This window comes from Panthera pardus, unplaced genomic scaffold (genome assembly GCF_024362965.1).
Source record: "Panthera pardus isolate Hobbes unplaced genomic scaffold, ASM2436296v1 HiC_scaffold_12, whole genome shotgun sequence".
NCBI lineage: Eukaryota > Metazoa > Chordata > Mammalia > Carnivora > Felidae > Panthera > Panthera pardus.
This window is the reverse complement of record NW_026526677.1, coordinates 88,251,151-88,276,584: the sequence shown is the minus strand read 5'-3', so window position 1 is coordinate 88,276,584 and position 25,434 is coordinate 88,251,151. Positions and strand designations below refer to the sequence as shown.

At 53.6% G+C, this 25,434-nt stretch overlaps 1 protein-coding gene across 2 annotated transcripts in view; it reads left to right on the top strand.

The window, feature by feature from the left end:
- ST14 (ST14 transmembrane serine protease matriptase) overlaps positions 1-19,783 on the top strand; it is a 41,814-nt gene extending 22,031 nt beyond the window's left edge. For both annotated transcript variants that reach the window (XM_053900254.1, XM_053900255.1), the window contains exons 2-19: positions 927-1,086; positions 1,433-1,560; positions 1,767-1,837; positions 2,967-3,124; positions 3,342-3,377; positions 3,605-3,845; positions 5,916-6,055; positions 6,413-6,510; positions 7,512-7,621; positions 7,712-7,842; positions 9,079-9,183; positions 9,509-9,619; positions 9,737-9,850; positions 10,169-10,291; positions 11,108-11,294; positions 17,804-18,078; positions 18,880-19,016; positions 19,125-19,783. In XM_053900254.1, the coding sequence (XP_053756229.1) occupies positions 927-1,086; positions 1,433-1,560; positions 1,767-1,837; positions 2,967-3,124; positions 3,342-3,377; positions 3,605-3,845; positions 5,916-6,055; positions 6,413-6,510; positions 7,512-7,621; positions 7,712-7,842; positions 9,079-9,183; positions 9,509-9,619; positions 9,737-9,850; positions 10,169-10,291; positions 11,108-11,294; positions 17,804-18,078; positions 18,880-19,016; positions 19,125-19,286 (2,487 nt within the window). In that variant the 3' untranslated portion in view covers positions 19,287-19,783. The remainder of the gene's footprint in view (positions 1-926; positions 1,087-1,432; positions 1,561-1,766; positions 1,838-2,966; positions 3,125-3,341; positions 3,378-3,604; positions 3,846-5,915; positions 6,056-6,412; positions 6,511-7,511; positions 7,622-7,711; positions 7,843-9,078; positions 9,184-9,508; positions 9,620-9,736; positions 9,851-10,168; positions 10,292-11,107; positions 11,295-17,803; positions 18,079-18,879; positions 19,017-19,124) is intronic.
- The last annotated feature ends 5,651 nt before the right edge of the window (positions 19,784-25,434 follow it).

Sequence of the window (25,434 nt, the reverse complement as noted above, 5' to 3'; positions counted from 1 at the left end):
TGGGTCTGAGGTAGTTAAACCTGAAAGGGCAGAGCTCCTCTCTGGGATTTAGGGCAGACAGAGTGTATGTTATAGGGCAGAAGAGTTTGCCTCTCTGTCATCAGGCGCCCATAGACACCCCGCCTGTCATCGACGGACACCCCGCCTGTCGTATTATTCATGTCCCCTCTCTTCCTGGATAGCCCCGACTGGGAGGAACCTGGGTAAGCTGCCATCCTGTTTGTTGGGTGTTTTGTTTGCTTTTCCGGCTCTGGGATGAGCTTGGGTGTGGATTCCCGTAGAACCTTGGCCTCATGTCACCTTGAGATTCTGGTGTGGGACACCAAGGCGAGAAACAGTGGCTTGTTCCACAGTGGCACGGCAGGGCTGCCCCGGTTTACTGCCTTTTTACTTGGGGCTGGTTAAACATTGGCAGAGCAAGGGCACCGGGTAGGTTGGGTGTACGGTTTCCGTGCTGCCCATAGGCTCCTGCCCACCCCCTCCTGCCTCCCCGCGATCAGTGGGGACTGAATCTGGCAGGGTCTCCCTGCACCAAGGCCCCAGGGCTGCGTTAGCCAGAGGAGGGGCTGCCTCTAGAAGCTCACACAGAGACCCCGTGGCGGCCAATCACGGCCCTGGGCTGGGCCTGCTCTCCCCACATGCGGGCATGTACCTGCGTCAGAGATGATTCATTTAAGTGGAGAGTCTCCATGACTGGGTTTAGACAGCCTGTTTCACTTTTATTTAAACTATCAATTCTTAAGCAGTACACATGTGGCGCTGCCTTGACACTGGGATGCGTGGATGGGAAGGCCACTTCTCATTTCTCCTCGCTTTTTGCTCCAAGCTGGACCTTACAAAGTGTAAACATTCTTCCTGGAGCAGGGCTGGGAGGCTGTTAAGGTGAGAGAGAGAGTTTCTGAGCTGTGTTTCATTTCTCTGTTCAGAGCATGAAGGGCATTGAGGAAGGCGTGGAGTTCTTGCCAGTCAACAACACCAAGAAGGTTGAGAAGCGGGGCCCGAAGCGCTGGGTGGTGCTGGTGGCCGTGCTGGTTGGCATCTTCTTGCTTTCTCTCATGACTTGTTTCATGGTGTGGCACTTCCAGTGTGAGTAGAGCCAGGGGTTGGCTCTGGGGAGAGTGATGGGGAGAGGGAGGATGGTGGCTGTATGTCCTCTCTCAGTGGACAGACATAGGGGCTACCGGTTGTGGGCATGAGGGAGAGACCGGAGGGTGCAGCTGGGGGTAGGTAAGGAAGGGTCCAGGGCCCTGGCTCCCCTGGCTCTTCCAAGCCATAAGGGAGGGGTGTTGGCCCACAAGCTCATGCATCCACTGGCCTCTCCTGGCATTCACTCCTCCAGGGTTGCTGAGGGCAGCTTGAGGACAGTGGGGGGACCAGGGTAGCATGACGGTGTCACTTCCTCTGACCACCCTCCTTCTCTGGTCTCCCATAGACCAGAATGCGCGGGTTCAGAAGGTCTTCAATGGCTACCTGAGGATCACAAACGAGAACTTTCTGGATGCCTATGAGAACTCCAACTCCACGGAGTTCGCAAACCTGGCCAGCAAGGTGAAGGAAGCGGTGAGTCCAGTCCCTGGGCAGGGAGCCCTGTCCCTGGGGTCTGCCCTGGCACTCCCAGCCTCACCCAGGCTGAAAGAACACTGCTCCCTTCACTCCCGGATCCCTGGGCTGGCCTGTGGGTCCCAGGAGGGAGGGAGAGGCACGGTCTTGGGCAGTGGGCTATTGCTGTTCTCTGGCATGCCGTGAGCATTCCCTCTCGCCCTCAGCTGAAGCTGTTGTACAGTGGGGTGCCGACCCTGGGCCCCTACTACAAGAAGTCGTCTGTGACTGCCTTCAGGTGGGTGCCGGGGAGAAGGCTGGGTGGGATCAGGGCTGTGTGGTAGGTGGGCAGAGAGCTCGCAGCCTGCAGGGTGATGCAGCTTCAAGGTCTGGCATGGGGAGCAAGGTGCCATCCTTGTTTTTCCCTAGGTGTGTGTACTTTAGCCCACAAGTTCTGCTGTCTCCAGGGCAGGGGTAGCCATCTGTAGGAGTGTCCCCAGGTGCCACGGGTGAAGACAGGTGTGGTGTGTCCTCCATGTAAACCACTCAGTAATGGTGATGATCGTTTGTTATGTTTCTAAATTTGGGTTTGGAAGGCTTCGGTGAGTCTTCATATTTTCCTTGCTTAGGAAGCCTTCAACATACTTTTTTAAAAATAGACTTTATCTCAAAAGTACTTTTGATTTAGTTAGTTTAATCTTTACGTATTTATTTAATAGCTTATTTATTTATTTAAGTAATCTTTATGCCCAATGTGGGGCTCAAACGCACGACCCTGAGATCAAGAGTCATGTGCGCTTAAAAAAAAATTTTTTTTAATGTTTATTTTTTTGAGATAGAGAGAGTGAGTGGGCCAGCGGGAGTGGGGAGGGGCAGAAAGACAGTTGAGGAAGAGAATCCCAAGCAGGCTGTGTGCCGTTAGCACAGAGTCCAATGCCGATTCAGAGCTTGATTCCACGAACTATAAGATCACGACCTGAGCCGAAATGGAAGACTTGAACTTTAACCAACTGAGCCACCCAGGTGCCCCAGTTTAATCTTTATGAGTGCTGGCTGGCAGGTGGCATTCTCATCCTCTTTCAGAGATGAGGACACAGACTCGAGAGTTTGATATTCAATGCGCCCAAGCTAGTGGTAGCATTGACAGCTCACAATCCAGGCTGCTTTCCCACTCCCAAACCTGAGCTGGCCCCAGAACACGTCTGGTTGACGAGAGACTGTGAGAGTAGAGGGTACAGAGGCAAGATCTCTTGCTTAAAGGATCGAAAGGTGGGCAAGCATAAAAGAATCTGAGGTGGGCCCTGCCTGGAGGAAGGTCTCTTGGGGAGCCTGAGCCATCACATCTATATCCAGCATCTGGGAGAGTGTGGGGACAGGTGGGGTGCCTGGCGCCCACCTGCGCCTCAGGCTCACCCCTCTCCCCACAGCGAGGGCAGTGTCATTGCCTACTTCTGGTCCGAGTTCAGCATCCCTAAGTACCTGGTGGAGGAGGCCGAGAGCGCCATGGCAAAGGAGCGTGTGATCACAATGCCACCCCGTGCCCGCGCCCTCAACTCCTTCGTGCTGACCTCGGTGGTGGCCTTCCGTGAGTACAGGGACGCTGGGCGTGGGCATTTGCTGGGCCAGGCTTCTCTGGAGCAGGGCCAGGCCCTGGACCGTTGCAGGAGGGCAGCACTCCCGAGCCAGTGCATAGAAGGGAAGACGGTCTGCTGGCCGGGTACCTCCCTTTAGGGGAATAAGGAAGCAGGATGAATGAAATTGACCACAGCGGTAAATACTGTGTTTTCCCTCTTGTTCTTCAGCCACTGACCCCAGAACAGTGCAGACCACCCAGGACAGTAAGTATGCCATCCTCCCAGAGAAGATGGATGTGGCCAGACGCCCTTTCAGTCAAGGGGGTCCCCCGAAGTCATCCACATCCCCCACCTGTCCCAGGCTGTGAGAAGCCCCCTCTTCTGTCTCTTCTGGGTCCAGGGCAGCCTGGCACATCTCCCTGGGTGCACCCCCCAGGGAGGCTCTGGGTTGCTCGCCCCTACCAGCTCTGCCCTCTCCGTCTCCCACACAGACAGCTGCAGCTTTGCCCTGCACGCCCGCAGCGGGGAGGTGACCCGCTTCACCACGCCTGGCTTCCCTGACAGCCCATACCCGGCTCGGGCCCGCTGCCAGTGGACCCTGCGGGGGGACGCCGACTCCGTGCTGAGCCTCACTTTCCGAAGCTTTGATGTCGCGCCCTGTGACGACCGTGGCAGTGACCTGGTCATGGTGTATGACACCCTGAGCCCCGTGGAACCCCGTGCCGTGGTGCAGTGAGTGTCCCGGGGAAGCAGAGGCGGGCTGCGGGAGCTCGGCAGCTGCCTCCAGAGGGAAGTGTAACGTGGGTTGGAGATACAGCCTATGACTTTCAGGCAGTCGAGAGCAGGTGTGTGTGATCCTCAGTGTGAGCTCCCAGAGCGTCTCAGGGGTGATTTCAGCCCTGGCAAGGGTGAGGAAGGCTCACTGGTCCCTAGATGCCAGTGAGCACGGCGCACTTCCTTTCCTTGCCAGAGACTGCTGTTGTAAAATGCTCACTTTATCATGACTCGCTTATATTGAGGCCAGTGGACCAGGAGGTGGCTGCCATTGAAAAGATAGTTTGTTACTTATAGTTTCCAGAGGAGGGGGCATGCAAAGCCACATGGGGAAGCCCCAGGGTCAGTCAGGAGGCAGAGGGGGCCAGAGGAGAACACGGGCAGGAGCCTTTGTTGTGGTTTCTGCCGGAAAGGCCAGGCAGGGCAGTGTATGCAGGTTTAAGAGTGACTGGTTTGAGTAATTCCAGTGGGTTCTGGGGCACAAATCTATCTCTAGTTGTCAGGTATCTGGTCGTGGGGTGATTAGGACGGGTGGATGGTGGCCTGGAGAGAAGAGCCCCATGGAGGAGGTGGTTGGGGTGTGGGCCCTGGATTAATTGGTTTGTATGTGAAAGGCTTCCCTGAGGGTGAGTTGACTATGTCTAGGAATTGGCGAGTCCTGGGAAGGGCAGTCTCTCCAGAGGCGGCGAGCCCCCAGCTGCCCAAAGCATCAGGCTTACAGGAAATAAAAAGGCATCATACACCTGCTGAGGAACTCGGGGGTGCCGAGATGATTGCCCTCCGCCCCGCGCTGTGGGGCTTGAGCGTGCTTCTCAGAGCGCCGTGGGTGGGCATGAGCTGCCCTCTCCCGAGCTCTCCCTGACTCAGTGGGCCAGAGCCTTCTCTTGCTCCCTGTGGAAATGAGCCGGGCAGACGTTTTGTGATAAATAATGGGCTAGAATTCAGGCTCCAAAACAAGATAGAACCATCTGCTGCCTTAGCTCAGCAGCTAGGACTCCAGCCTGAACACCCTTTTTGTGCAAGGTTTCTTCCCCTCTCTGTAATTCATGAATTGTACAACGAAATAAACACATGGCTCCGAAAGGAGAAAGTGGGAAATAGACATGCACAGAGAGCACAGACCTCCATCATGATCTGGAAGTAATCACTGTTAAATTTGTGAGGTGTGTTCTTCCACGCTTTCTGCTATGTGTGTGTATGTTTGTGTATAGATTTAAAAATAGGATTTTACGGCACGTTTGGTTTTGCTGTCTGGTTTGAAAACTGAAGTATATCATGATGATCCTTCCAAATCAGTAAGCTTGCTTCTGTGATTTTAATGGTTGCATAACGTGGCATTGTGTAATGTACAATGAGCACAAAGAGGCAACGTGACACAGTCATTAGATGTGTGGGCTCCGGAGCCTGGATGCCCAGCCACTTATTAACTGTGGAACCTTGGGCAAGTTATTTCAGTGCCTCAGTATCCTTATCTGTGAAATGGGGATAATAGTATTTACTTAGTGGAGTTGTTATGAAGACTCCTGAGTTCTTAACATGTTCTTAAGTGTTGTCGGTGCTGTTACTGTTACTAGTATTGTTATTATTTAGCCCATAGTTTAATGAATCTTCTGTGGTCAAGCATTTGAGGCTTCTGAGTTTTTGCTGTTTTTTTTTTTTTTTTAATGTTTATTTTTGAGAGAGAAAGAGAGGGAGGGAGAGAGAGAATGAGCCAGGGAGGGGAAGAGAGATGGGGGGACAGAAGATCCAAAACAGGTTCTGTGCTGTCAGCAGTGAGCTTGATGCGGGGCTCGAACTCACAAACCTTGAGATCATGACCTGAGCCAAAGTCAGATGCTTAACTGACTGGGCCACCCAGGCGTCCCTGTTTTCTGCTGTTTTAAACAAAGATAAATAAATCCTATCTCAGGTCATTTGTGTGGGGAGGGGCTTTTAAATGACCCTTGGCCTTTTATGGATGGGACCGGGGTTAGGGACGCCTGGTTTCTGTCTGCTCTCTGTAACACATACAACTTCTGACCCCTACAGGCTGTGTGGCACCTACCCTCCCTCCTACAACCTGACCTTCCTCTCCTCCCAGAATGTCTTGCTCGTCACGCTGATAACCAACACTGAGCGGCGACACCCTGGCTTTGAGGCCACGTTCTTCCAGCTGCCTAAGCTGAGCAGTAAGGAAGGGCCTGGTGGGGCAGAGGAGGGACAGGTCTGAGGGGCTGGCCTGAGCCCACGAGGCGCAGGCCAATCCCTTGGGCTGGTGAACTGGCTCAGGTCGGTGTCAGAGGTTTGAAGCTTAAGCCACAGGGCCTTTTGTCTCTTGTGTGGGTCAGGAGCCCTCCCTAAAGTGGTCAGTCTCCTAGTGCTCAGACTTTCTGGCCGCTGGCTGTGGAGTGTGCGGGGGCCCTGGCAGGCAGCTTGAGAGAGTCGCCGGCTGGCTCTGCCAGGGCCCCTCGGCCTACCTACCTGCCTGCCTGCCTGGCCAGGCAGGTCCTCGGTCCTCAGGCTCTTCCTCCTGCCTTTCCTCTCAGGCTGTGGAGGCTACTTACGTGGAACCCAAGGGACATTTAGCAGCCCCTACTATCCTGGCCACTACCCGCCCAACATGAACTGCACGTGGGACATTGAGGTAGGAGCTGTAGGGTGCCTGTGAGGGCAGAAAGGGGGAGAGAGGGAGAAGAAGAGGGAGAGGGAACAGGGGAACGGGAGAGGGAGGGGAAGGGAGGGAGGAAGAAGAGGGATGCTCCAGAATGGCAAGTGAGGAAGGTCAAGGAGAGGGAGATGGGCTCCCTTAGCAGCCCCCAAGTTGCCGAATATCTAAAGCCTTGCAGAGTAGAGCAGGGTGGAGTAGCCCTAACCTTGTAACCTCCAGCAGACCCATATTCAAATGGTCTCAAATTCTAGCTCTTTTTTAACAATGTTTATTTATTTATTTTTGAGAGAGGGCGCGTGTGCATGTGCATGTTCACACACGCATACACACGTGTAGGGGAGGGGCAGAGAGAGAGGGAGAGAGAGAGAATCCCAAGCAGGCTCCGCACCATCAGCACAGAGCCCGATGCGGGACTCAAACTCACGAACCGTGAGACCGTGACCTGAGCCAAAACCCAAAGTCGGACGCTCATTCGACTAAGCCACCAGGGCGCCCCTCACATTTTAGCTGTCGATCAGTGGCCCCCTGAGGGACCTTGGGCCAGTCACTCTACATCAGAGCCTCAGCTTGCTCCTAGGAAAGAGGAGAAGGAGTGGTGTCTGCCTCTCAGAGGTAATGTTGCCGATTGTGTGTGCAGCTTGGAGAAAGCACTTGCTAAATGACAAGTCTTGCCTCCGGGGCTGCCCGCAGGCCATCCGAGTCAGGGACCCATCTCTCCTTTCTTTCTTCGATGGTGCCAGGAGGACCACCAGCTTTCTTTAGGAATAAGAGTGTCTCTTGCCTCTGAGTCTAGAGGGTCTTCCAGCCGTCCAACCCGAGTCCCTCTTGCTGTGTGTTCCATATCGCCCACACGGGTCAGGGAGATAAAAACACAGCAGCCACTGTCCCCCAGCCCCCGTGGCCAGCAGCACGTGGCATCCTTGGGTTTAGGAGGGGGTTAGGAAGCAGCAGAGGCCCAGCAGCATCGCTCTCCTTAGGTGCCCAACAGCCAAAACGTGAAAGTGCTTTTCAAGCTCTTCTACCTGTTGGAGCCCAACGTGCCCCCGGGCAGCTGCCTCAAGGACTACGTGGAGGTCAACGGGGAGAAGTGAGTACCCTGGGGCACCCAGTGCTGGAGGGGGAGGGGGCGCCCCGAACACTTCTGGATCCTCTTCCTACCGGTGACCGCCCCCTCCAGGTACTGCGGGGAGAGGACCCAGTTTGTGGTGACCAGCAAAAGCAGCAAGATCACTGTTCGCTTCCATTCCGACCAGTCCTACACCGACACGGGTTTCTTGGCCGAGTACCTCTCCTATGATTCCAGTGACCGTGAGTACACGTCTCCAGAAGGGGGGGCCTGGCTAGAGGGACTGGCCCACGATGAGCTCTCTGCTCTGTATCTTCCCAGCATTGTGCTCTCCTAATTCTGAGGTACCAGAGAACGTAAGGTGCATGTCTGGTAGCTTTTTGAGACAAAATTGCAAGGCTGCCGGAAATGCACGTATTGAAAAAGGTGGGCAGTGAACCCTGGCACACACCGTGCCCGAGGCCTCCCGAGTTCCTTTGAGCCGTCTGTCCCTCCGGTTCAGCATTACCACGACTTGGCGCATCTGTGCTTGCCTTTGTGGCCTTATAACACCTTCGGGAATAGAGAGAGAGGAAGACCCGGGAGAAAATACTGGGGCACGACTCATCACGCCCTCTGCTCCTAGCTCGGACAGTTCCGTGTTCTACACCTAAGAGATCTGGCAGTTTCTGCTGCCTCGAGTCTCACTGTCTGCTGTGCGCATAGCAGTTCTAACCTAGTCACAGTGATTTTTTGTTTCAGCCCCTACATCACACAGTAACCTTCCGGCAGACATTTTAATTATATGCAAGAACCCAAATTTCAGTTAAAATGCAACCGCACGGCTCACCACCTAAAATGCGATTGGATGAACAAACCCCTCCAATAAGTGATTGGGCTGCCTGTGCAGCACAGAGAACAGTCTCCTCTCAGCTCTGTCTGCTTCCTGATGACATCAGTTGTTGGACATCCCGGTCTCAGAAACACTGGAATATGGGACATGTCTTAGAATTAAGGAAGTCCAGGGATGCAACTGGACACTTGGATGGGGTGTACACATCATCCATCTGCCGGGCTACTGTTGCTCCGTGTTGGGCATGGGGAGCCTGGCCCCTGGGCAGGAGTGGGCGGCCAAGGACATGGGGCAGTAGAACTGAGAGCACACCCAGCCAGTCTCTCTCCACTTTGTCTGGAGCTTCCTGGGGCTTGATCATCGGCAGTCAAGGCCCCACTCCCACCCCCCGCCGCCCTGCTAGGGGTGTGTGGCTAGCCTCCCATGCTGGCTGTAGGAAATGCGCTTGCCGCAGCATGGTGGGGCCGGGGGACCACAGCCCTGGGGTGCCGGCTGCAGCCTGCTCCTCTCTCCGTGGAGGGCTGGATGGGGAAGAGTTTTCTCTTTGGTCCTCGGTGTGGCTGTGAGGCTGGCCCTGAGGGAGGGCAGCCGGCGTGGGAGGCGAGGCTGGTGGCCGTGGACTTGAGGCCTGCCCTCTCCCCTGCAGCATGCCCGGGGATGTTCATGTGTAACACGGGCAGGTGTATCCGGAACGAGCTGCGCTGTGACGGCTGGGCTGACTGCACGGACTACAGCGATGAGCTCAACTGCCGTGAGTCCTCTGCCCTCGCGCGCCCGGCTGCTGGGGAACCGTCCCCATCTTTTGCTCCCCATGTAGACCTCAAGCCCCTTCCCTCCCTGTGCTGTTTGGAAGCCCTGCCTTCTGTCCGAGCAGGCACTGGAGTGTTTCTGCACTAGTGGGGTTCGCTTCCATAGCCAGGAACGCAGAGGCACTCCGGAGCTGCCCCCTCCAGCAGGGCAGGTGGTCCCCGGGTGGCTGTGTGGTCACCCTTCCTGCCCGGGGAAGCTGTGAGCAATGACTGGTGTCAGAACGAGGGCTCAGAGCCCAGCTGACCGCTGCCCCGTGCCCCCTTCAGAATGCAATGCCACCTACCAGTTCACATGCAAGAACAAGTTCTGCAAGCCCCTCTTCTGGGTGTGTGACAGTGTGAACGACTGCGGGGACAACAGTGATGAGCTGCAGTGCAGTGAGTGCTTGGTGTCTGGAAGGGTGGGAGGAGGGGGGTGGCAGTGCCTGTTGGGCCTCCCTGCAACCTCAGCGGGGGGTTGGCGAACTGGTGCTGAGCGTGAGGCCCTGTCCCCAGGCTGCCCGGCTCAGACCTTCCAGTGTGGCAATGGGAAGTGCGTCCCACAGAACCAGCAGTGTGACGGGACAGACAACTGTGGAGATGGGTCTGATGAGGCCACGTGTGACAGAGGTGAGACCTGGCCCAGCCCACCTTGCTTTAGGGGCTTTCCTCCTGGTGGGAGCTGCCATGAGCACACTCACATTCCAAGTTTCCAAAGTTTGATAAACACAAACCACCCTCTCTGTGAAGTGTGACGAGAAAGTACGTCAGTGGGGAGAGAATCTTCCAGAAGGTGGAGAACCTTTGGTGGGCCTGGAAGGATGTGGGCATGGGTGTGGATGGGTACAGCAGGCTTGATAAGGAGCATAAGGTGGATGGATCATCAGGCTTCTGGTTGGGTGTTGCCATGGAACTGATTCCCTTCCCCTTGTACTCCTCCTTGAGCAGTAACAACTGTTGCCTGCACCAAACACACCTATCGCTGCCGCAACGGTCTCTGTGTGAGCAAGAGCAACCCCGAGTGTGATGGGAAGAAGGACTGTAGTGACGGCTCAGATGAGAAGGATTGTGGTGAGCAGGGCCGCTGCATACAGTTGTGTAGGTTGTTCACTGTGCAAGGCACATACAGAGGTAGAAATCATGCCAGTGCCTCAGTCACCCATCTCTGCCCCTGTCTACCTGGGGGAAAGGATGACTTTGCTGACTGGCACAGAGGCACTGTCCCATGGGCCAGCTCTGATCCTGGAGGCAGGGCCCAGGGCAGCCAGCAAGCACATCAGTGCCTCTGTGGCAGAGCTCGCATCCTGGCTGAGGTGTTGGGCTGGCCCCTGCTCTGTAGACCTGGCCCACAGGGCAGTGGCAAGTCCTGGCTTCCCCATCCTGCCTGGAGTGGGGCACAGCTTACCAGAGCAATCGGCAGGGTTTAGTCCCCACCCCAACCATGCTTCAATTTGTAGCCTCATGTGTATTTCAGAGTCACTGGCCATAGGTTAAATCTGAGCACAGCTGTAGCTGTTCTGTGACTTTGCATCGCCGTCCCCCCCCCCCCCCGGCTCTTCCCTCTGAGAGCTGTGTCCTTCAGCATTCAACGAGGACATCTAGGCAAATGACACTCAAATTAAATCTAAGCAAACCAGCAGGTCTCTCTGAAGGCCTCTAAATGCATTTGGGCAGGACTAAGGAGGTAGGAGCGTGAGGGTTTTGAGTGTGGGAGTGGGGAGGGGGGCCGGGAGGAAGTCAGTGGGTCTCTGAGGCTGGAAGGTATTTGTAGAGGGTCCCACCAAAAGGCCACCACCCCACATGACCTCCCGTTGAGCCTGGCGTGTGGCCCCAGGGGCTAGTGCCCCGCCATGACTTTCTGACCTTTGGGTTTTCTGCCCCTCCCAGACTGTGGGCTGCGGTCGTTCACCAGGCAGTCTAGGGTCGTCGGGGGCAAGAATGCAGATGAAGGTGAGTGGCCCTGGCAGGTGAGCCTCCACGCCCTGGGCCAGGGCCACGTGTGCGGGGCTTCGATCATCTCTCCCAATTGGATGGTGTCAGCAGCTCACTGCTTCATCGACGACAAAGGATTCAAGTAAGCCCTGGGCGGGAGCCACTGAGCAGGAGCAGGGAGGCTTCCTCTTAGACCCTAAGAGGTTCTCCTCTGTTTTCTGGGCTTGGAAACCCCCTGTGTGTGTAAGTCATGGCAGAGTGGATGGCACGGGGGCAGGGCCAGGACTGGAGGGGTGGGAGACACCCCGGGATGTCATAGTGGTAATAATAAAACTAACACTTGTTGGGTATTCCCTTTCCATCAAGCAGTATCTAAGTGCTTCTCCTACCAACCCAGTTGGGCAGGTCTGGTTACGTCCCCGTTTTACAGAAACAGAGGTTCAGAGAGGTAAGAACATTTGCTTGAGGTTGTGCCGTTATGAAGTGGCACAGTCAGACGAGAGCCCGAGTGTGTGGATTCCAAGGCTTGTGCCGTTAGTCTGCACACAGGGACTCCTTGGGACCGGCTAGGACAAGCCTCACATTCACATTCCAGCTTTGTTTGCCCAGTGACCTTGGGCAAGTTATCCACGCCTGCTGGGCCTCAGGTGCTTTGGCAGCTTTGGTGACAGCATGAGTTCTTATCCTTGGAGTTCTGAGAATAACATGCTCGTGTTCCTGAAACCTGGTACACACTGTGCTCCACACATTGGAGCCTCAGGTCCCTGGGCAGACTCCAGCCTGGCCCAGGAAAGCCTCTAAGGAAAGGGTCAGGCTGGCATCTCAGAACGGGGTAAGCAGAGCCACAGTCTGCAGACCAGAGGGTCGGCAGGAACAGGTGGTCTGCCGCAGGCCTCTAGCCCCTGGCCGTAGGGAGTCTAGTGGGATGGCTTCCTCCTGGAGAAGCAGGCACAGGGGAGCAGACCTTGCAGGGAATCCCCGCCCTCAGGGCCTTCCTGCTGGGTGCATGCCCTTTGGACAGAGGCAGCTGTGTGAGAGGGTGACCGGACTGTCCTAGTCACCCTTCTGCGGGGCGGAGAGAAGAACCACTGTGCACTTTCTGGAGAGACAGCGCTAGGGCACCAAGTAGGCCCAAGGCACGGACGTTGAGCAACGTCAGGCAGGTGCACGTAGGCATGGGTGATGACATGGTCCGCAGGGGGCAGGGTCAGTGTGACTGTCCCCAGGGCCTTGCTGAGCTGTCAGAGGGCAGCCTCGTCCCGCCTGACTGTCCTCTCTTATTTTATCACACTTTCCTCCACCCTGGGCAGAAGAGATTTTGTTTCTTTTTGGAGTGATGGAAGCTTACTTACAAATATTGTAAAATAAGCTTGTTGTCTTGGGATACAGACAGGTTGCAAAGACAGAATGGAGTTCCCGCACACCCTAACGCAGTTGCCCTTGTTGTTAATGTGGTGCGTCTGTCCCACACTGGTCCCTTCTGCTAACACCAGTGTGGGCTTTCCTGGTATCCCAGGGGTTTTATATCCTTTCTGGGGCAGGAGGTAGTCCAGGCTCCCACTTTGCATTCTGTTGTCCCATGCCCCCAATCTCCGATCTAGGACAGTGGCTCAGTCTGTCTTTGTTTTTGTGATCTTGACGATCTGGAGGCCAGGCATCCTATGGAATGCCCCCCATCTGGGTTTGTCTGCTGTTGTCACGATTACACTGGGCTTCTGAGTGTTTGGAAAGGATATCACATCTTGTCAGCAGGCACATGATATCAACATGACTTACCGATGGTAATGTTGATCTTTCTCATTTGGTTGAGATAGCACTTGCCGGGGTTCCTACCATAAAGTATTTCCCCCTTTATTATTAGGAAGTGAGCCAATTTGGAAGTCTTCTGTAAGGAAGATTTGTCCCTTCTTTTTCATTTATTTCTTCATCTACTTATATTCGTATGGATGCATGTATATTTACATTTTGGGTTGTAATCCAGTGATACTACTTTGTTGCTCAAATTGTTCCAAATGTGACCATTGCGCTCTCTTTGAGGTTGGCTCCTGTGTCCTTTTGATCTGCCCTCGTTCTTTTGTTCTTTTGAGACACTTCCTTGCTTTCTGGTCCTACCAGGTACTTGTCTGGGTCCAGCCCCGGAATTAGCCATTCCCTCAAGAAATGTTAGCAGGGAATAGTATTTAAAAAGTGAGACCAGGGTGCTTGGTGTCCTTAGTGATACCGCAGTCCCACTGTTTCTAGACCCTCAGCAGGGCGAGCTAAGATATTCATGTACGGTCTTCACTGAAGAGCTCACCTTGTGCCCTCTGTTACTTCTCCCTCTTTCTCTTGCTTCCTCACTGAATTTCTCATTTCCTTGTCCTTCATCTTCTCTTGATTATCCGTCTGCCAGTTAATAGTGCACTTAATGCATTCAACACCCATTGTTATTAGCACTGGGAGACAACGATGAATAAGGTTTCCTCCCTGCACTTCCCAGGCTTCCCAGGCGAGGGGGATGACATACGGTACGCGTGCTTGTGCACACATAAATGTACATGCACGTGCACGCGGTAAGTGCTATGCAGCAACCAGGCACAGGTTACCTAGGCCGTGCGGGTGGGAGTTGAGAATTCTGCCCCAGGGCTGGGGAGGGAGACTTAGGAGTGCCTTTATGAGCAGGAGCATCTGATGTGAGTGTTGAAACGTGAGGGTGTTTGCAACTGGACAAGGTGACGCAGACCTTCCAGACAAAGGACAGGCGTGAGCAGAGGCAGGCGGGTGTGAAGTGTGCAAGGATCTGGAGTGTGGAGTGCAGTCACTCTGGACGCATTTCTGAGTTGGCAAGTGCTCGCCGAGCCTTACCATGGTTGAGAGGAGGCTACCTGGTTCAGTTCGTTCCATGACTTCTTAGCTGTGTGATCTTGGGCAAGTTACTGAGTCTCTCTGTGCCCGAGTCCTAAGCTTAAAATAGGCAGCCCTACATTGAAGGGCTGACTGGGGGAATGAAATGACTTGATGCGTTGGCACCGAGAAGAGTGCTTGGCTTGGCCACCACCAGTGCCCTCCCAACCACACGGCCGTCACGGGGGCAGCTCAGTGGCTACCCTTCACACCTTGTCTCTCGATGGCTGGTACGTGTGTGGACCTTCAACAGCTGGTGACTGAGTCTGCTCGTATAATCGAAGGCTGTCCTAGATGGAGGAATGTGGACTGGAGAGAAAAGACCAGTGTGGCTTTAGTTGGGGCTTAGCATGGACACAGGGGTGACAAGGGATGTCTATCAGGTGAGATGGCACCAGAGGGGAGGAGGATGACCCTCCCACTCTGCCCCCTCCCCTTACCCGTCCCGTCCATTCAACCCCTGGCCCTTGCCTGCTAGACATCCCAGGCCTTCTCTACTCTTTCCCCCTCACATGACTGCTCCCTTGGCTCCCCAGCCTCGGTGACTACAGCCCCCTCTACCTCATCACCTTCTTCCTTCTTGGCATGCCTGTCTGTCTCCGCAATGTGAAGGTGGTCTTTCCAAAGAGCTGATCTGATCACATCACCCCCTTGCTTACATGCTTGCGATAACCCGCGGGATAAAGTGGAAACGGCGTAGCATGATCACCATGGCCGCATTCTCTGGCCCCTGCCATCTCTCCAACCTCAGTCTCTGTCCTGCCCTTACACCTTCCATATATTCGATCTGGGGGGCTCCTGAGCACTGCAAACATTGGCTCTCGGTGATCGTGCTGCTTTCTCCCCCACCCGGAGGCCTTCAATAACCAAGTCCTATATGATCTCCAAAGCCTTCTTCATGACCTGCTTCCTCTCCTGACTCACCTCTTCCCACCCCATGCTCTTCCACAGCCTGCTACCTGTTTTCTGGAGGTCACCCATGCTGTGCTGTCGTGGGTGGTTTTCATGGCTCCCTCCCCAAGTACACAGTGGATTCAAGAGATCCACTTGAAAACTGGATCTCATGCAGTCTGGAACACCACAGATGGTTGGGAGAAAAAGTTAGAAACGCAGAATTAATTCCTGGTTGGGGAGGTGAGGGCTGATTCGGCAGGTCTTGGAATCATCTTTGGCTGTTGGAAAGGATCTCACAAAAGCAGTTTTCAGGAAGTTCTCATCTGGCAAATTAAAGAGAGACCAGGAGCAAAAAGACCGGTTTGGAGGCCAGTGCTTCTGTCCGGGTGTGAGGTTCTGTAGGGAGGTGGTGGCAGGAATGGAGAGAAGGGAAGGATGCCCAGGTCAGCAGAGAGCAGGGGAGCTGGGCTTCAGGCAGGGATGGGGGAGAGAGACGGTCAAGGAGGACTGTAACGTTCCATGCCGGCTGGAGAGAAGGTGCCTTGCCTGGACGTTTTAGGACTGACTGCTTCAGTAGCCTCTTGACTTTCCTGAGAAGTTAAAGATGAGGCAGGTCTTCATGCTTTCCCCCCTCATGCAGATTTTCTATTTTAAAGATATATTTTTCTGGGGTGCCTGGGTGGCTCAGTTGGTGAAGCGTCTGACTCTTGATTTCAGCTCAGGCCATGATCTCACGGTTCGTGAGTTCAAGCCCTGTGTCGGGCTCTGCGCCGATGGTGTGGAGCCTGCTTGGGCTTCTCTCTCTCTCTCCCTCTCTCTCTGCCCCTCCCCCTTGTTCTCTTTCGTGTTCTCTCTTTCTCAAAATAAATAAACTTTAAAAAAAGAGATATTTCCCCAATTTTTTATTTTGAAAATTTCTCAGACCTACAAAAAAGTTGCAACTACAATGAAAGAAAAAAATGAACACTCTCATACCCTTTATCTCATACCCTTTATACCATTGTATTTCTCTCTCTTTACACGTGTACATGCTTTTCTGAACTCTGAGTTATGTGCAGCCTAACCGTGATGACACCTGTCCCCTAAGTGCCTCAGCTCGTGTCTCCCAAGAACAGAGAGAGCCTCCCATATACCCACAATACAGGGATCACCTCCAGAAATGACAGTGTTGACATGGGACAAGTGGTGAGCACATCCTCCATGTTCTAGGTGTCCCCCAGTGTCCCCCAATATTGTCTTTTGTGTTTTTTTTTTTTAAATTTAAAATCTAGTCTAAGGTCATGCTTTGTATTAGTCCTTAGTTTTCTTTAGTCTCTCAATTCTAGAACAGTTCCCCCAAGCCTTTATTTTTTATTATTTTTTTATGGCATTTTATGTTTGAAAAGTCCAGGCCAGTTATTCTGTAGAATGTCTCTTAATTTGGATATTTTGATTGTTTCTTCATGGTGAGAATTAGGTTAAGCTTCACCCCCCCCCCCCCACCCCGAAAGCATTACACAGGTGATGTTGTGTCCTAGCCCATTGGTGGGAATGGCTGGGAGAACACTGATCAGCTGGTTAAGGTGGTGGTCATGGCTTTCTCCATTATAAATGTGCCTCCCCCACTTGGTTATGAGTAATCTTGGGCGACACTTTGAATCCTTGTGAATGTCTTGTTCCCCAGCAATCTCCTACTCTCTGCCTTTATCATCCGTCTATGATTCTTGCTGGTGTTGGTTGTTGCTATGGTAGATGCAAAATGTGATTTCTTATTGTATTGCTTCTTCTGTATTTGTTAGCTGGTGTCTTTCTGTAAAGAGTAGCTTTCCTCTGTCCTTATAAAATTTCAAAAGTATTTTTTAGATTCAGGATGGACTCCTGGATTCCCCTCCCCCTTTTATATTATTCAGCACATACAGTACTTGAATCCTGTGGTTTACTTTGATGTTTGGATGATCCTAATACTGGCTCCATGATTGTGTGAGCACTTACTTCTGGTGAAACAAAATGTTCCAAGGTCACTTGATGCCTTGCTTGCTTCAGACTTGAAATCGACCATTTCTCCAAGGAGATTTGGTTCTTTTTAATGGAGAAGGCTATTTAGAAACCAAGTCCTGGGTGTGCTGGGAATGTCATTGCTTTGGAGCCATTTTTAGGAAAAATTCTGAGCTCTTATTGCTACTTCTGATTGCGCTCCCTCCTCCCCGACTCCTTTTGTATCTCCCTTTTCCCACACTGGAAGTTGAGGCTCCCAGCAACATCAGTGTGTCCTCCTGAATTGTTCAGACGGCCAGTATGCATGATACAGTTCAGAATTGCTACACCTGTCCCACGACCAACAGTAGACCTAGTAAATGAAGTTCAGTCTACTGAACAGTCTACTGAACCACTGTGTTAAAAAAGTATTTCTGTTGAGTTCTGTGTTATTCCTTCTGTGAAAGATCAGATTGATGAGAAATGCATTTTTGGTAATCAGATTAAAAATGTCTTGGGGCGCCTGGGTGGCTCAGTCGGTTAAGCGTCCGACTTCAGCTCAGGTCACCATCTCGAGGTCCGTGAGTTCGAGCTCCGCGTCGGGCTCTGGGCTGATGGCTCAGAGCCTGGAGCCTGCTTCCGATTCTGTGTCTCCCTCTGTCTCTGCCCCTCCCCCGTTCATGCTCTGTCTCTCTCTGTCTCAAAAATAAATAAAATGTTAAAAAAAAAATTAAAAAAATATCTTAAAAGAGGGAAACAAGGGGGTTATGGGGGCTGAGTGCCATGGCAGGAGACACCAGCGGTTTCAGCTGAGGGCTGCAGCCATGCAGAAGCCACAGTCCCCTCAACATCTGGGTGGTGGCAGTGGCTTTCCCTAGGTCAGTGCTCTGCTCAGGGTCGCTGTCCCCGCTCCTCTCCCAGGTACTCCGACCATACCCTATGGACTGCCTTCCTGGGCCTGCATGACCAGAGCAAGCGCAGCGCCAGTGGGGTGCAGGAGCTCGGGCTCAAGCGCATCATCAGCCACCCTTACTTCAACGACTTCACCTTCGACTATGACATCGCACTGTTGGAGCTGGAACAGCCGGCCGAGTACAGCAGCACCGTGCGGCCCATCTGCCTGCCGGAAGCCTCACACACCTTCCCCACCGGCAAGGCCATCTGGGTCACCGGCTGGGGCCACACCCAGGAGGGAGGTGAGCCGGCTGGGCTGGCCATGGGTGGGCTGCCCACCTGCCTCTGTCTGGCAGCGGGAGGTTGTCCCAAGGTGAAGTGGATACTCGGCTCTGGGTCAGAGGCCTGGAGGTGCCTCTAAACTATCTGAGTGACCTTGGCAGTTGCTTAAACTCTGAGCCTGTTTCTTCATCTGTAAAATGAAGATAAAACACCTTCCAAGATGGTGCTCAGTGAATGTAAGAGCACTGTGGTGGGAGTCCTGTGTGCTGTAGAGGCAAGCTAGCTGTGCCCGTGTCAGGTCCTGTTGCAGGAGCCTGGCCTCCTCTGTCCTTCTGCCTCCATCCGAAGGCCCTGAGTTGGTAATTGTTATATTGAAAAAAATCAGTTATAACAGTACTACAGCACATTGTAACAACCTGTAGAATAAAGAGAGGAAAAAGTAAACCCGACACTTGGCTCTACTGCCATGACGACACCCCGGGGCCCCTCTGTGGTGCTTTCCGTGGGTCTTCCTGTTTTTCATTTCCCACACCTGTTCCCACGGCGAATGTCCGATCTCCCGTCACCTGTTACCCGGCGGGTTTTACGCGTGTCGCCCAGTTACCACAGGGCTGCACGATGTCCCCTCGCGTTGGTGTGGCATCAGTTCCTTGAGCATTTGTCAGCCACAGGTTTGGAGGCTGTGTCGGGAGATTTGCTACCGAGGTCTCTGGAATGGGGCCCTGCCCATGGCCCTGCAGGTGGGCGCAATGGCCCCGGGTCAGCACTGCCCCCCCCTCCCCCCCCCCCCCCCCCCCCGCCGTCTCTCCCTCCCCCACCAGGCTCCAGCGCACTGATCCTGCAGAAGGGCGAGATCCGCGTCATCAACCAGACGACCTGTGAGAGTCTGCTCCCGCAGCAGATCACCCCACGCATGATGTGCGTGGGCTACCTCAGCGGCGGCGTGGACGCCTGCCAGGTGCGCGCGGGGCGGGGGTGGGGCGGGGGTGGGCCTGGGGGCGGGGCCCGGGCAGGGGGCGGGGCCCGGGGCGGGGCGGGCATTCATCCGGCCCTGGTCTCCCCGCAGGGCGATTCCGGGGGCCCTCTGTCCAGCGTGGAGACCGACGGGCGGATCTTCCAGGCCGGCGTGGTGAGCTGGGGTGAAGGCTGCGCTCAGAGGGACAAGCCCGGCGTGTACACGAGGCTCCCTGTATTTCGGGACTGGATTAAAGAGCAGACTGGGGTGTAGACGCAGGGGCCATCCGTTGGCCACCCAACGTGCACACTTGCGGGCCAAGGACACAATCGCTAAATCCACCCCTGACTTGGGCCTCCCAGAAGCCAGACTGTGAACTGAATCCCCAGGACCTCTGGAGAGGGTGAATCACCCTGGAGAGCCCCTCTCCTCCCTCAGCCTCCAAAGCAAGGATGCGAGGTGGGGAGGGAGGACACTGGTGGTGCCAAGGGGCGGAGACTTGAAGACACAGCCTCTCTCCTCCAACCCCGAGCTGGGCTGAGGCTCATTCCCAAAGATCCGAGTCCTCTGTCTCTCCTCCTCCTGCCTCTCTGATACAGGAGCAGTAGTGTTGCGCCGGGACCGCTAAGATGAGGCTGGTAGGGCGCTGTGGACTCCTAGCTTCACACTGTAAGGAAACCCAGGCCAAAGGGCCCTGGAAGACACACCTGTCTAAGATTTGAATTGTTTTTTTATCAGCTCCTGGGGGGGGGGGGGGCTCAGTGTGTGAATTTGTGTGTATGAGTAAACTTTGTTTTTAGGTAAATATTTTTCTTCCTGGAGTTGATGGGCTCTCCTTCCTCCTTCCTCCTTCCTCCTAACCTCAGCTGCAAGAAACTGGGTTTAAATTCCATTCAGCACAGACCCTGAAGTCAGACCAAGAGCAGAGGCCAGCAAGGGGCTATGTTTTGCTTCTGAGAGCAGGGCCTGGTGCGCTGAAAGGTGGTGTATACGACAGAGAGGGGGCTAGGAGTGAGGTATGAGGTGGGAAGGGTTTGTGGCCCAACCTGGGCACCCTAGGAGAGGGAGGCGCTGTGTCCCCAGAGGAAAAGAGGAAGTAGGGCTTTCCCTTAGGTGGGGAGGTGGTCAGATGAGGTGTGTGTATGCACGTGTGTGTGTGCGCGTGCTTGTACCTGCAGACATGAGGGTATGCATGAACTCGAGGCTGTCCAGTGTGGTCTGAGCGGGTGGTCCCTGAGCCTAGCAGAAGGGATGATGCCTTGCTTAAGGGTTCTCACATCTCCAGTGCACCTTCTTTGACTTTTACATACTTATTAATTTAAAATATTCTCTTTCTCCTTGCTTGGAGTGACACAGAGGGACAACATCAGTGATCTAGGGAGGGCTTAGGGAGTTCCCGAAGGGATACTGGAGGACCTTCTGTATGCCAAGGCACTATACAAGCTGGGGCTGGGGGAAAGGAGGGTCCTAGGAAGAGAAATCAGATGGCCAGTGTCATGAACAAAGACGGGGCGGTGTTTGCTCATCACCGTATGCCTGGATTAGGCCTGGCTCCTAGAAGACGCTAATACCTATTTGTTAATATTGTTAATACCTATTTGTCTTTGCCCTCCATGAGTTTTGGGAACCAAAGGGAGGAAGATACAGTCTGGAGCAATCTGGACAGACTTCATGGAGGAGACGAGCTGCCCCTTGGATTTTAGCCTGAGTGTTTTACCCTTTGGAAGGAGGAGAGGTTTTGTCTTGACACCTGTGCAGGCATGCCTGTTGGGTTTTCCTTCTAGGGAAGGGAAAGAGCATCCATTTTTACCAAGGTGTTACAGGTAGAGGAAAGAAGATGTTGTTGGAAGACCGCTGTGCAGGTGGTGCCAGGTTGTAAATAGCTGACATTCAGGGAGAAGCCTCATCTGTGCTCTGCTTCCCAAGTACGCACGCCCCTCAGGCCGCAGCCTTGGCTCAGCTGTAGAAGTGGTTCCCCGCACAGTGGGGTTCGGGGAGGCCAGCCTGGCCTGTGCCAGACCACAGCATCCTCATTCTCCCACCATGGCCTAACATGGTCTTGCACACTCCTTCCCAGGGTCAGAAATGCAGGCAGGGTCATCAGAAGACTTCACTCTGCAAGTGCCTTTGTCCCCTAAGAGCCCAGTGTCTCTCTGTAACCCCCTGTTCCAGTTTACTGTGGTTCCTCAGCCCCACTGTTTTCCACCTGGGGAGTGGGTTAAAAATACTGGTAGGACTCCTCTCCAGGAGTCTCGGGGGCGGGAGGGTGGTACTGGGCACATCGTCTATGAGTGTGTTCCCACAGTGTGGCCCCTTTGCCGGGAGCAGCCACACCACCCGGGAAGGCTCATGCTGCACCCAGACCTCCTGCACCTGAAACTTTGGGGCAGGGCCCTGGAGTCTGTGTATTGGCAAGTGTTCCAGATGATTCTATGAACCTGAAGTTTGAGGGCCACCATTTTAGCAGTGTGTCCACGGGTAACAGCATCAACCTCACCGAGTGCCCCCTGCCCAATGCCCAGGGCAGTGGTGTACAGGTATGTCCTCTACTCCTGCTGGGGTCTTAGTAACCTCAAACATTTGATGCCTGGAAGCTCAATGAAGTTGTCAGTTCTTTTCAAAAGACCGTGGAAGCAAATCCATTTACTCCTGACTGGAGATAAGAATGGCCTAAGAATCCTTCAGTAACGGGAAGTCAAACTCATCACTCTGAGGCTCCTTAGTCCACGGATCCATCTCTTTGGTTTCCTGCCAACTACCTGACTCTCTATTGTTTTAGCCACCAACCAAAAACATTTGAACTAAAGCTTAGTGAATGTTTATTCAATTGCATGGGCCGGGAGTCTGATCCAGATGTAGATTCTGCAGAAATAACAGTACATTTGGATTACTTAGGATGGACTTTATTATAGACACGGAAAGGGCCCAGTTAGGAAGCTGGGGGAGACTCAGAGCCGCAGAACCCACAGGGCCGGGAGGGAAGTCGTGCAGCCATCAGGGGGCAGCACAGGATTTCCCTTCTGGGCTGCAGACCACCCAGAGGGGGCGGGGCATGTTGCAGTCACAAGGGACCTGCGTGCTGCCTTCTGGGGTTGCCTGAGGTGGGACAGGAAAGGACCCCAGGTCCAATGTTCTCAGAAGGCGGTCTTCCTGCTTTTCATTTGGTTTTTAGTGCAATATAATTGGTGTCCTTTTTTAGGGTATCAAGAGGCCCCAGCACCAAGCCTTTCCTGGTTAGTCCTTCTGCCCCTTTGGTACCCCCGTCACCCTAAACTGCAGTCAGGACCCTGGCTCTCAGACGTTGGGCCCAGGAGAACATACATTCCCAGGGAAGAGTCAAAAAACAGCTTTCGAGAACAGAGGTGACCTATGGGTAGGAGGTGGGTTATTACTGAGGGTAGCAAGCGTGAAATATCATCCAATTAAACACAGCTGGCAGATAGCTGCGACATATAGGAAAGTGTGTTCTTACACACACACACACACACACACACACACATTTAGGGGGAAGAGCAGGGTGTGTGTTTTAGGGAAGAAGGTCCCAAGTAGAGTATGTCACAGGAATGTTACCTGGCTGTTACCCCAGGACACTCTCTCCCTCCCCAGGGGCTCTGAGGTGCCTACAGGCATGAATTTAGGGGGCCTCAACCCTTTAGGGATGAAATGATGCTTTTCACCTTTCCAGGCTTGGAGTCACAGGTGGGGGTGGAGGTGGGTGTGGGTGTGGGTGGGTGTTTTGTGCACCTGCAGCCACATGTAAAGGAAATTAAGTCAGTGGTTCTCAGACATTTGAATTTCTTGGAACTGTGAAGTTGTAAGAGTGCACGGGCCCAACACATCTCCCATTTAATGAAAAGCGTCTTCTAAGTGTTCTTTGTGCTTTGTCTTATTTAATGTAAACTTCACAACCCTATGGTCATTCCCATTGTACAGACAGAAAACCAGGGCACCAATAGTTTGAATCACTGGCCCAGGTCCCATATTTAGGACCTACCTGTTGCATCTAGGATTTGAGTGCTGGCAATCTGGCTCCAGAGTCGGCACTGTTAGGCCCTGGCCCACCACAAACTGTATTATTCACACACCATCATTTCATAAGGAAAGGACATTTTAACACGCAGAATGAAGGTAGGCTGCATGACTCCCATTTCTTTTGGGAATTCTGACAAACCTGGTCATGAGCCCTTCCTGCCACACAGCCTATTTCTGGGCGGGGGCTTTGCTCTGGGCTGGTAATGCAGCCCCATCTGCTTTGCCAGCCTGGGTGGAACGTCTCTGCGGATCAGGTCCCTGTGCTCCGCCTAGCCACAAGCCTATCTCAATTTGCCCAGTGAGGGCGGTTGGTTGAAAGAGGGAAGGGAAGAGAGTGTTTGTTGGAAGAAGGTGGGGGATAACCACTGTCTCAGGGCAGGTCCCTGGTCACTGGGCTGGGAACCCTCAGGGAGATCATCAGGAAGGATGCTTGGAAAGCCACCAAATACCGCTGTGAATGATGAGCCCAAACCCCAAAGCAGGAATGGGAATATTTGTCACCTGCTTTTACATCTTGGCATTTTACGTAGAAGATGGTTCAAACTCATCTTCCACAAGGTGACAGACACTGGCACTAACAACAGGGAGCAAGTGGCCATTGTTCTGGGCTTGTGGGGTGGCATGGGGTCCCGCCACCCAGCTGGTGGCCTGGCTCCCCTGGGGAAGAGCCCTTCTGAGCTGGTGGCAGAGACAGAAGATGAGAGGGAGCCGCCATGGGCGCATCGGGAAAGGCAGGATTGAGCCCTGGGCACCAGCTGCACGTAAAGGGTGGGGGGCTCTGTCTAGATTTTATGTCCTGGCTGTTCCCTGACACTTATCTGTCACGCTAACTGCTTTGGTGGTCAGAGAGGGCCTGCTTTCTTCCTTTTCTTCTCGAGAGGGGTGGTATAGTCCCAAGTTCCATCATCCTCTCTGTCTGCAGCTTCAGACTATTTATTCTATCCCTCACCTCCGATTGTTTCCTGAAAAGTACTATCCAGCGTTGTTTCCAGGCATCAGCGGAATCCATTCCATGGTCTGTCTGTTCCATTGTCTCAGAATCTTCCAAAAGGAGGAGGCATGTGTGTAATTTCCAGGGATGTAAACCTAACTTTCCCTTCCCCTTGGCTCTCCTGCTTCCCTTCCGCCACACGCGTCCTTTACCTTGGAGGTCATCACTCTTTCCCTGCCCACACCCTTATGATCAAGAATAACTCAGTGCCTGTGCCAGACCTCTCCTCTGGAACTTCATATGGACTTGCTTAACTCAAAAAAGAAATTCTTCCATCCATAGCCTGTGCTCTTTTTCCAGAGAGCTGCGAGAACACGGTGGTGTGTGTGTGGTGGGGGGCAGGGGGTACTGGGAGAGGGAGGCTGGGGGCAGGGGAGGACGAGCGAGGTCCAGCAGAGAACGGTGGAGAAGCTCTCTCTCCACAAAGAAGTATATTCAGAGAACAGCTCCCAAAATAAATGGCATTGGATACCTCTTTGAATTTCATGATATGAATTCTGTCCAAATGCCTATTAGGACTGGAGAAATGTACAGAAACAGACTAGAAAAAAATGAGATCTTTGAAGCCTGTGACTTGCACCAAAAATGGTAACAAGCTTATTTATGTAAGCCAGAGGAAAGGATGAAGAAGGAAGTCATTAATTCAACAAGCTTTCTCTGGGGGCCACTCTGTCATTTGTGACCGAGGAGAGGGCAGTTGATTGATGTAGGAGGGGGACATGTAGGAAGCCAGTCTTGAGGGTCCTGAGGCATGTCCAAGGCCTGCGGCGGTTCACATTCCTAGTAGGTGTGAGGTCACAGGGTCTGGCTACCTGCCCGGGCAGGGGAAAGGAGCCTGTGCCTGGGGCCTTTCCAGTTTGTGCCAGGACTTTTCCGTGATCCCTCAGTTGCTCAGTGGGAACTACTTCCTGGGCTAACGATGGCCTGCGGGGCATCCTGGAAGAATCCCACCCTTCAGCCTCACAGTTGGAAAGAACCTTAAAGGTCATCTGGGCCAACCTGCTGTAGCCCAGAGACAGGCTTCTGGTGCCGAGGAAGTCGCTGTTCCTCCACCTGTCTTTGTACACCTGCTTCGCCAAAGGGTGTTTGAAGTTATCTTGCTGTCTTTCCCCTGCTGGATGTTGGCTCTGTGTAGGATCTGGTGGATCTGCTTCAGTGACATAGAAGAAGTGTCAGTGACAACCAGCAGCATGTGCCCAATGTCTCATCTATGTCACCTAACTGCACGCTCATCACAGTCCTGTGATGTGTATTCTATCACTCCCGTTTGCAGGAGAGGAAACTGAGCCTGGAGGTGCACTGTATCTTGCTCAGGTTTCCTCAGTGATTGAAGATGAAGGGTGCAACCCCAGTTGCTGGCCTTAAGCCTGTGCACTTAATCCCGTACTGCCTTCTGGA